This window comes from Peromyscus leucopus, chromosome 8b (genome assembly GCF_004664715.2).
Source record: "Peromyscus leucopus breed LL Stock chromosome 8b, UCI_PerLeu_2.1, whole genome shotgun sequence".
In the NCBI taxonomy this organism is placed as follows: Eukaryota; Metazoa; Chordata; class Mammalia; order Rodentia; family Cricetidae; genus Peromyscus; species Peromyscus leucopus.
Genome location: NC_051086.1, coordinates 43,021,596 through 43,033,251, shown reverse-complemented (window position 1 = coordinate 43,033,251; position 11,656 = coordinate 43,021,596). Strand labels below are relative to the sequence as shown.

The following is an 11,656-nucleotide window of genomic DNA, read 5'->3' as shown; positions in this document are numbered from 1 at the left end:
AAACTGACTGGCAGCTGAGGTCCACATTTGTCAAGGGCTGCCATCCATTGTCATTGCTGATTTTACCCGCAGAACAGGAGTATGTTAGGGTGTGTATTTGCTTCCTCACATTCACCAGGCAATTCGAGCTCTCCCAGCAGCTTCCTCTTGTGACAGAGCTTGCTGGCCAAGACCTCACACCCTGGCCTAGAGAGAATAATTAAAATGTTAATTTTCAGGGACCTCTCAGTCATTTTGATACCATTAGAAGACCAGTATCTTTCTTGTGCAAAGCCCCGTTTCAGTACTGTGTTGGGACAAGAGCTTTGTGCCGGGACAGGGGCTGACAGTCAGCACAGCACTGTCATTCTCAAGGACCAGGGATGACCGAGTTAGTGTGGGGATGCACGAGGGTTGGCTTAGAGGGCATGTCACAGGAAGATGATCTGGAAGCATGACTGACAGGTGAGGATCTCAGCTACCCTCCCCCCATCCCCAGTGTGGTGACTTCCTCCCGCCCCCACAACTTCAGGTGCTGGAGACTTGCGTGAAGAACTGTGGCCACCGCTTTCACCTCCTCGTGGCCAACCGAGACTTCATCGACAGCGTTCTGGTCAAAATTATCTCTCCCAAGAATAACCCTCCCACCATCGTCCAGGACAAAGTGCTGGCTCTAATTCAGGTGAGCTGGCTTCCCTCCCCCAGTTGGTTGGGTATGAAGATGGGGACTGTGGTACATGCTCATGCTTTCCCATTATTTTGGAGGAAAAGCTACGGATTGGGAGTTTAAACATCTGTTGCAAAATACTTATTTTCTTTATATTCACCTCACTGGAAATCCTAAGCGGTGGCTCTCTTGTTACAGAGCCTCCAGGAAGCTTCTGAGTGCCCAGCCTTCTGTTGTCCAGACAGGTGGGCAGCGGAGGGGCTTCAGCAGGCCTCTGAGATAATGGGGTGAAGCGGAGATGAGTAGAGTAGGAAGGGCCGTGTTAGAGTCATGTACCAGGTGAGCGAGATCACAGAGCAAGAGCCAGCTCCGGAGTGGAAAAGATGGTAAGGGATGCTTCACTGAAGAGGTGACATTTCTGTGGACCCTGAAAAGTGGGGAGGAGTGTGGTGGGAGAGCCAGAGTGTAGGAGGCATCTCAGGAAGAAAACAGCTGTGCGGAGGCCCAGAAGCATCAGAGAATAGTTATCCATACTTGAGATATACCCAGATATTTAATATTACAGGCGCTGTAACAAATCAGTCCAAGTCTCACAGCAGCTCACAGCAAGAATGTTACTTTTCCCTGGCTTCTGTGGAGCAGGCATGCGGGCGTGCTCTGATGGGAGATTATAAATGTACCCTCTGAAGGCATTACTGGGACTGAGTACTCCATTTCCAAGACGGTGCCCCGACATGGTGGGTGGAGGGAAGCTTCCTTTCCTTGATGATGTGACAAGAGACTTGTGTTTTCCAACACACAGAAGTCACACATCACCTTTTCTCTCATTCTGTTTATTAGAAAGGAGTCACCAGGTTAAGCTGCAAGAATTGGGGAATTAAGGCATGAGGTGAATATGTGAGCATATTTTGAATATTGTGTTTGGTGTGGTATAGACTGTCCAGGGCTGTGCTAAAGGGGGGCAGATAGGCAGGAAGTGAGGCCAAAGGATGGGTAAGGCTTGTGGGTTGTGTGTGCTGAGGGCCTTGGGTTTGATCCTTAGAGTAATAGGGGAGCCATTGAAAGTTTCTGTTCTGGGTTGTACACAGATTTTAGACAAAGCACCCCACTGGTGTGGCATCTGAATCCATAAGCATAACCAATATGGATGATTAATGCATGCCTGCAAGAGCCAAGAGGAGAGGCAGACCAAGTCAGAATGGGAGCATGGCTCCAGCAGGGCCAGCGGCTGGTCGCCTAGCTTAAAGGTCTGGCAGACAAGCAGAGTAGCCAGGGAATGGGCCCAGGGGCTGTAGGGTCATCGTATATGAGGCTGGAGTGGAACTTGTTGCTCTGTCTAGAGAGTTCTCCCAGATCCTAGAGCACTTAGCTCCTCCTAGTAGTTCAGATGTGCCGAGGACTGCTAGCACCATCCTGAAGCACACATGTCTGCTCGCTTGCTCGCGTCCCCTTGTGATCTGCAAGTGCAGCTTTGCTATCTTTTCTGTTCAACTCAGTTGGTTCCCTGAAAGCCCTGGAATGCTGCAGCCCTGGGATCTAGACCAGTTGATTGGCGGTATTGAATAGCATTTTTTTTTTTTTTTTAAGATTAGTGGGTAAATGTTATTCACTGAGTCTGGATGATAGAATCCTCTCCCACACTTCCTTGAGCCCACATTTTGCATCCCCTCCCTCAGACCTGGAGTATACTCCCCCACTTCCACATCCACTCCCATAGCCTCTTCCGAGACCAGAGACTTCTAGGAAATGAATGGTAGCTTCTTCTTACAAAAGGTAGAAGGTAGCTAGAGTTTTCCTGGTCCTGCCTGGCCCACGGTCAGGACAAATCTCTCTCACCTGCCAGTCCCGCAGCTGCTCAGACCCAACCACGTAAACACACAGAGACTTATACTGCTTACAAACTGTATGGCTATGGCAGGCTTCTTGCTATCTAGTTCTTCTATCTTAAATTAACCCATTTCTATTAGTCTATACTTTTCCACGTGGCTTGTGGCTTACCAGTATCTTAACATCTTCTCATGGCGGCAGCTGGCAGCGTCTCTTCCTCAGCCTTCCACTTCCTTGAATTCTCCTCTCTCCTTTGCTCCCGCCGGCTATACATTCTCTGCCTGGCTTACGTGGCCAATCAGTGTTTTATTTATTAACTAATCAGAGCAACACATTTAACATACAGAACATCCCACAGCAGTAGGACACCCCAGCTTAAACTCTTTATTCAGGGTCTGGTCTCTACAAGGTCCACACTGGCTACAGAACAGGAAGGAGACATCTTCAGGGAGAGAACATGCCATCCTGAGGCCTGGCCAGGCTCCAGGGTAAACATAGCTAACTTGGTGTGATCTGCTGAGGGCAGACAGAACCCTCTTCGCTGGCTGGGTCCCACAGTTCTCTGCCCCAGAGATGCCTGTTTCTTCATGCCTGCCTGACCTTAGAGCTTTCTCATCAGGCCACTACTTCCTGGCTCAGGTCCTACCACACTACTTCTGACCTTGGGCTGGAGCAGTGGCCTCTGGACATCTACCCCGCCTATAAAACAAGGGCTGGGTTTCCGTCTTCTTGTTCTTGGACGTGTAGCACAGGGGTCCGCCTGGCTCCCCAGGCCTCCTCCTACCGGCTTAGCAGCAGCACTGTACACTAACCTGAGGTCCGAGGGCGTGCGTGAGCTATAGTTTGGTAACCTTCCTAAGGGACGCGGGCACTCTGTGTTTAGAGTTGCTGCTGGAGCCCCCAGTGTATGTCTTTGGGGAGCATGTGCGTTTGTTTCTATTAGGTATGCATTGAGTATGCGACACTGGCAGTTTCACTTCAGTGCCTGAGGGAAGGTGTGGGGGTCAGGGGTGCCACCACTTCTAGCTGTCTCCCTCCCTCCCCAACAGCCAGTTTCTGTCATCTCGGCCCATTTGATGAGCTTGGGGAAGTGCTTTACTGTGTCATCTTTAACCCTTTGGGGAAAAGATCATCTTATTTGCATGTTGACTATATAGATGACCCTCAGTGTTCATGGGTTAACTGTGATCTCAACCAACCTTCGTTGGAAACTATATGGAAGAAAAAAATAGCTTCTGTACCAAACATGCACAGATCTTTCCCTTGTCATCACTCCTTAAGCTTTTCCTATAACATTGACACTTTATTAGTAGTAGGAATAACCCCCTAAATTAGAAGTCTAGGGATTATTTAAAACATGCAAGAATATATGCATGTGCTGTGTATAAACACTGAGCTAGCTCATGAAGGGACTAATGTATCCACAGACCTTGGTATCCTAACAGATCCTGAAACCAATCCCCTTGTGGATACTAGGAACAACTATCCTTTTAAAAATGGAACAGGCCAGGCAGTGGTGGTGCACACCTTTAATCCCAGCACTAGAGAAGCAGAGGCAGGTGAATCTCAGTGAGTTCAAGGCCAACCTGGTCTATAAAGTGAGTTCCAGGACGGCCAGGACTGTTACACAGAGAAACACTGTCTTAAAAAAAAAAAGCCAGGTGTGGTAGCACACACCTGTGAGCTCAACTGGGCGGTAGAATTGAGAGGATAAGGCATTCAAGGTCAACCTTGGCTATATAGTAAGTTTGAAGCTAGCCTGAGCTCTACATGAGACCCTGTCTCAAAACAGTAACAATAACAAAACTGAACCAGTTTCCCAGAGAATGATAAATCCCTCTGAGAGAGAAAGTATTGCTCCCCGCATGGTAGGAGTGTAGGAACAAGGGTTGGGTGTGTAGCTAATTGGTAGAGCACTTCCTAGCACACGGTAGGCTGTGGGTTCTATTTCTCCCTGAAATAAATGGGATAGATCCAGGCATGGTGGCACATGTCTTTAACCCTAGCACCCAGGAGGCAGAGGCAGGCAGATCTCTATGTGTTGAGGCCAGCCTGGTCTACATAGAGTTCTAGGATAGTTGGGGCTACATAGTGATGCTCCATCTCAAAGAAAGAATAGAATAGAGAGGTGACAGTCACTGTTTTTCTTGACAGCTGTGAGTAGGTAGTGGCCTGAAAGGCATGTCCTACTGGGCTGGAAAGTGGTTCTTCTAATGGCGCAGGTGCCAGTACAATTCATGCTCGCTAGAGCCCTGCTGTTAGGGAAGCCCATCAGCTTAGTCCTGGCCTTGCCCTCAGGGAGACGACAGACTGAGGCTTACAATCAACTGGAGCCAAGGCCTCGCTAGAAAGGACTGGGGCTGGCCTTTGAATGTTGGGAATGCTGGAGTGGACCTAGCCCTGAGTGTCCCATTCCAGAAAATTCGACTGAATGAATAGGTACTTAAAAAGCTTTGAAGTAAGGAGCTACACAGATAAGCCCTACCAGCTTCCTGCCCATGAAGCATGCTTCAGGCTGTGTGTGGGGGAGGGTGGGGGGCACAGCAATACTGGGACACACCCATGGGTCTCATTCCCAGCTGCCAGCCTGAGCCAGCTGCCTCTTATTTGACCTCAAGGAAGCACAGTCACAGCTGTACAGAGGAGGGGACAGCTTTTCTGAAGTCTCTTGTGCCTATGGTAGAGTGGGTGAGAGAACGTGTTTCTTACGTCTGCCGCCTGCTCCACCCACCATCTCCCAGCCTTTGACTGGAGTCACAGGCGTGGTTGGCCTAGAACTGGCCATAGAAATGGCACTTCCAATAGTGTATGTTTGCCATCCGCAGCCTCCTGGGCCAACTGTGAACAAAATCCACCAGTTTGGTGCAGCTTAGTGGAGAGCACTTGCTTGGCATATGGGAGATCCTGGGGTCCATCTCTAGCAAGACACACACAGCCATGCACACTCCAGTTGATGCCTTCCTCCTGTGCCCCATTCTGCCCCCCAGTGAGGCTTTCCATCCTAGAGGCTAAAGTTATGTCTTAAGTTTAAATTACTGTGCTTAAGAGATCTATTAAACAAAAATGCCTCTAACCTGTCATCTCCACCTGCCCAAGGACCGATAACTTCCTGGAATGTTGGGGCTGTTGTTCATGTAAGATAACAAGCCAAGTGTTCTCAGTTCTATAAATGAGTTTATATACACAAGCTGTGTATGATCTCATGCAGGTGGGAGGTACGTAGGCAGGAAGTATGTCAGGATGTATGCTTGCCCCCATTGGACAAAGACAGAAAGTACATAGCCTTGTGGGTTTTACCTTTATAAGCACCAGACTAACATAATTCATAGCCATTCTCTGGGAATTCCAGGTACGGACCTGTCTAATGTCCATTGTCCTGGCCAGTATTAAATAAAGCTTGCTTCAGATTTGGCTCAAAATTGTGGTGTGGTCTTATTCTCACCCAGTGGGATTAGCAGTTATTGTCCTCTGGCCATCCATAGCCACTCCATATTCTAGTTTGCTTCCTGTTGTTAGGATAAACACTAACCAAAAGCAACTTAGGGGAGGGGAGGGGAGGGGAGGGGAGGGCTTATTTGGCTTGCACTTCCATGCCACAGTCGCTGAGTCTCAGAAGTCAGGGCAGGAACTGAGACAGAAACCGTGGAGGAACACTGCTTAATGGTTTGCTCGCTGGCTTAATGCTCTCTAGCTTTCTAGTGCAGCCCAGGCCCACCTGCCTAGTGATGGGTGCTACCCACAGTGGGCCAGGCCCTCCCATATCAGTCACCATTAAGACAGTCTCTCACAGAAGTAGCACAGGCCAATCTGATCTAAGCAATTCCTCACTTGAGGCTTTCTCTTCCCAGCTGACTCTGGGTTGTGTCAAGTTAACAAACACTAATCAGCACTTCCTCCTAAAGTCCAGTGAAAATAATCGATCCCTCGGGCTGAGTTCTCTGAATGGCCCTGAGAACACTCAAACAAGACCATCTTCCATGGCCCCCACGATCCTTGTATGATCCATGGGTGGGTGACATGATTCTCAGTTTATTTACAGAACTCAGGTCTGGGGGCTTGATGTATTCCCCCTTCTACACGCATCTGCCCTCCAGATGGTGTGAGGAAAGTCACATGGAGAGCAGGAAAGCCTGGTGAGCAGCTGCCAATGCCCCTGCCCTGACCTTACCACAGCAGGCTTCCCTGCCCCCACATTCTCTCTACTCCCTTGGCTGTTCTTAATGCTCACCTTTCTGCTTTCTCTGAGTCCCACCTGTTGAGAAGGCATGAAGGCTGCCCCATTCTGTGCCACCCCTTAGGCTCCCTAAAATTATTCTAAGGGATAGATATAGATATAGGGGGTCTTCCTGGTACAACATCCTCAAGCTGCTCATGCCCCTGCTCCCTCCACATGCCAACACTAAACTCTAAAAACACTCTCTTCCTACCTTTCTTCTGTCCTTCCTTCCTGGTTTTGTTTTTTTGTGTTTGTTTGTTTGTTTTTATTTTTAGAAACAAGTTTTTTTTCTGTGTAGCCCTGGCTGTCCCAGAACTCTCTCTCTGTAAACCAGGCTTGCCTCCAACTCAGAGATCCACCTGTCTCTGCCTTCTGAGTGCTCAGATTAAAGGTGTGTGCCGCCGGGCAGAGGCAGGTGGATGCCTGTGAGTTCGAGGCCAGCCTGGTCTACAGAGCGAGTTTCAGGACAGGCTCCAAAGCTACACAGAGAAACCCTGTCTCGAAATACCAAAAAAGAAAAAAAAAAAAAAAAAGGGTGTGTGCCACTGCACTCAGCTTAAAAGCACTCTTTTTACTGAAGACAGTGACTGGGTTGGGATGGAGAGGGAGTCTGGAAAGGTCTGAGAGATTGTGTTCTTTGACAGTGTCAGATACCTGGTGGCACCTGAGACTCATCCCTGAGAAGCATCCTGACCACACTGCTTCAGGTGAAGGCCTCTGGCAATTTCCTGGGGACTTTGTCCCCTGGGAACGAAAGCCTATACTGAGGCATGGGCAGAAGAGGACAGAGCCTCCTTTGCCCAGAGGTATCTCAGGACCCATGGCTCAAATCCGTACTTATCTCTTGCTCTGAAAGTTGCTACTCAAAACCTTGGACAGAATATAGTCATGTTGTGTCTACAGTGTGGCACACAAAGTTGAAGCACAAATTGACCTTTGTCTTCCCATGAGTCCCGCCTTTGGGTCTTTCAGCCTCCAAATTCTGAAGCCACAGACAGGAAAAGAGGAAATTACATAAAGACCTTGGCTTCTGGTGAAATGGCCACCATGTCATTGGCTAGACAGCACTGGTGACAGAGAAGCTGAGAGAATGCCAGAACTACTACTACCAGGAGCCCGCTTCCTGACAAGGCGGTCACATGGGACTCATCCTGCCTCTACCCTCTCTACTGATCCTGGGTCTCAGGTCAGGGGTTCAGGGTGACCAAGTCCTCTCAAACTAGCCTCAGCTCTCCTAAGGAGAGTTCCTTGGCTCAGCCTGCAGCAGGGGCCCTACTTTATCATGGGTATGTTGTCTGCTGACTGCCTCCGTGGCCATCTTTCCTCTCTTCTCTGAAGCAGGAACTCAATTAAATTTAGCCTAACAGCTATTGACTAACTGTTGCTCAAATCCTAAAATGTTATTATAATAAAAACCTGGAGCCAGATATTGGGGTAAGTGCTGGAAGATCGGAGAGACAGAGGAACAAGCCACTAGAGAAACTTCTCACCACTACCGAATCCTCAGGTCAAATGGAAGGCAAGATCCTATCCCCACGAATCCTCTGACTGCAAGCCTCTGAGTCCTGAGCCTAAAAGGCTTTCTAGTTCCTGTCTCCTCACGCCTTACATGCCTTTCTCCACCCAGCCATTTCACTTCCTTCCTAGTGCTGGGATTAATGGTGTGTATGCTTCCCAAATACTGGTAGCAAAGGTGTGTGACTCCCAAGTACTGGGATTAAAGGTGTGTGCCACCACTGCCTGGCTCTGTTTCTCTCCTAGACTGAATCAATCTCATGTAGTCCAGGGTGGCTTTGAACTCATAGAGATCCAGACCGATCTCTGCCTGAGTGCTAGGATTAAAGATGTGTGCCAACACTGCCTGGCCTCTATGTTTAATCTAGTGGCTGGCTCTGTCCTCTGATGCTCAGGCAAGCTTTATTTGATAAACAACATATCACCACAACTGACTGCCTTCCCTGTACAAGGGCAAGAGACCTGTGTGTATACCTTTAAAGATGCCTGACCTGGTCAGGGAGACAAGAACAGTTATTCAGGCATGGCCCTAGAAGATTCTGGAACATGTGACAGCAATAATTTCTCCCATCTCCATGTCCTCACATACAGCCGTTCCTTTCAAGTGTGTCCCTCCTCCCTGTTGGTCCCTCTGTTGGCATCAGATTCTTATTCAGGGGAGATTACTGTTGTGAGCATATGCTTTGTTTGCAGCAGTCTGGCCCAGGCTGCCCAGGGGTCCTAGACAGGAGCTGGCATTGTGGCAAGTGGGGATAGGGTTATTAACCAAGACTTCTTGTCTACAAATTAATGCCAACTCTTCTAGCTACCGAGGAAAGTTTGTCTTGACAAAGCAGACCCTCCCAGAAGCCCAGGTCACTCTGGCCCAGGGTATGACTGGGCCTGGGAAGTGACGGAAGGGGTCAGGGAACCCTCACGTCTTCTTTCTGCACACCACTCGGCATAGCAGCTGTTCCTTTCAAAGCACAAGCTGTCTCTGTCCCCTGGTCCTGAGCCACCTGTCAGACTTATATAGAGGGCGATCTTTTAACACCAAGAGACAGACCCAGCTGTGTCCCTGTTGTGTCTAGGGCTGAGCTCTTGGCAGGAGGAAAACCTGGTAGTCCCACCTTGGGATGTGTCCCAGCTCCCTAGAGTGTGTCTGAATCAGGCACAGCTCCCGAGTGTGTCTGAGTCTGGGGAGGAGTCCTGAGCGTCCACCTAGACTTTTTCTCATCCTCTCAAACTCTCATATGGGTTGGAGTAAGGAGGTCCCAGAGCCATTTGTTTCTCCATGAAAACAGAGGCAGGAAGTGACAGTGGGCTGTGAGTGTAGTTTTTAGACTCCTTAAGTTTATTTATGTATTTATTTCTATTTTATTTATTTAGTTTTGGTTTTTCAAGTGTTTCTCTGTATAGACTTGGCTGTCCTGGAACTTGCTCTGTAGACCAGGCTGGCCTCGAACTCAGAGATCTGCCTGACTGCCTCTGCCTCCTGAGTGCTGGGACTAAAGGTGTGCAACACCCCACCCCCACCCCCTGCCCAAGTTTTTTTGTTTTTATTATTTCTTTTTATAGGGCTGGGCACAGAACCTGGGTCTGATGCATGCTAGGCAAGTGCTGTACCACCAGCCCCCAGACTCTCAAGTTTGGTCCCTAAAATGAAATCCTCGAAACACAAGACTCTGGATTTTGAGTAGGGTGGAGCAAGAGCAGCTGGTGGGAGCGGGCTTCATGATGCTAGAGGAATAGGACAGAGCAAGGCAGCGAGGCTGCATGGGTCTCCAGCTGGGTCTTGCTGACAGCCTCTGTAGGTACCTTCAGATGCAGAAGAAAGGACTGGCAGAGATAGGCTATCCTGGTGCCATGGTGATGTGAAATCCCCGAGTATGCATGTTAAATAAATTCATCAAGGAGAGAAAGCCAGGCTGATGGTGGTGTTTGTAGTGCGTGAGATGCACTGGATATAATTAAGGAAGCTTTTGGGAAAAAATGGCCTTTTAACTTCTAGTGGCTCTGATGGTTAGAGATAGAATTTCTGTGGCTGCCTCAGGATTAGTTGGAGCTCATGGCTGTAGGCCATTAAATACTATGATGGTGACATACTCTAAAACATAGTAGTATCTCTTCCTTTGGGTACAGATGTGTGGTAAAGGGCGTGGCATTGGGGACCCTGTTTCTGAAGAGCTTGTTGGATGATTTCTAGATTTGATTCTTCAATATCTTCCAGAGAACAGAATTGTTTTTGTAATTATTAAGAAGTTCGTGCATCACCAGAAATGGTAACCTGTTCACAGTTGTTCCTTTTTGTACTCTCCGTTTAAGAGACTGCTGAAGATACTTTCCATTTCATTTCTGTGTGGGGGCAGATACATGTGAAACTGTCAGCAGCACAACGTAATAGAAAAACCAGGTTGATATGGGACTCCTGGGAGGTGGGGTGAGCCCCAGCCACTGGCCTTGGTCTGGCTCCCGATGGACTCGTATGCCCCTGAGCCGAAATCATCTCACCTGCAGTGACAGGACAGGGCCAGGCAGGTTTTAGCGTTGACTGACTGATCGGCTGAGGAAAACTGGATTCAGCCCTGATTTCTGTTCAGTTCGCCTATGGCTCCTGCCTCTGTGTGTGTGTGTGTGTGTGTGTGTGTGTGTGTGTGTGTGTGTGTGTGTGTGATTGAAAACTAAGTCCTCCATTTCCTTCAGTTCAACAGCTCTGGCAATTGATTTCCTTGAGGTGAGACAAATGCCTGCATCTCAGGGTGTGCACGGTGCTTAGGTGTTATTTCTCTAAGAAAGCACATGCTGAATCAAGTTTTATGAGTTTGTTCACATTCAGCAGCACCGTCGAAAGCCAGGCCTTCCACAGCTGTGTCACAGCAATGATCTCAGGAGAGGAGCTGCGTAGGATCTGCCAGTGGGCCTTGCAAGGGCATGTAGGGCAGCACCAGCCTCCGAGAGGGTTGGGCTGACTTTCCACCACCTTGCCACCCCGTGGAAGGACCGCTTCCACTTCTGACAGGCCTTCCTCTCTTCTGCCAGGCGTGGGCAGATGCCTTTAGGAGCAGTCCTGACCTCACTGGCGTTGTGCACATCTATGAAGAACTGAAGAGGAAGGGAGTTGAATTTCCCATGGCAGACTTGGACGCTCTGTCTCCCATCCACACACCCCAGCGGGTAAGCTTCCAGCTAGTATTTTCTAGAAAGACCTGCCTGTAGAACAGCTGAGCATTGTACCAGCCTTTTGCTGATGCCTTTGCATTATTCAGCTTGTCATGTGTTCTTAAAGCTCCAGGGCATTTCTTTTTCATAACAAGGGGGATGCAGACGGAGACAGCTGGGTGACTGGTGATTAAGCGGCAGCAGAGTCTCTCCCGGTTTCACACTGACAGTGGAGGAATATGATAGAAGGTTCAGTTCAGCACTTTTGTGGAAATGGCTGCTTTGGCTGAGCCATCCTATAAGAGTCATTAGCA

General features: G+C 49.0%; 1 protein-coding gene across 3 annotated transcripts in view; it reads left to right on the top strand.

Moving 5' to 3' along the window:
• Tom1l2 (target of myb1 like 2 membrane trafficking protein) overlaps positions 1–11,656 on the top strand; it is a 128,160-nt gene that overhangs the window by 82,358 nt on the left and 34,146 nt on the right. For all 3 annotated transcript variants that reach the window (XM_028856505.2, XM_028856503.2, XM_028856500.2), the window contains exons 4-5: positions 512–661; positions 11,223–11,357. In XM_028856505.2, the coding sequence (XP_028712338.1) occupies positions 512–661; positions 11,223–11,357 (285 nt within the window). The remainder of the gene's footprint in view (positions 1–511; positions 662–11,222; positions 11,358–11,656) is intronic.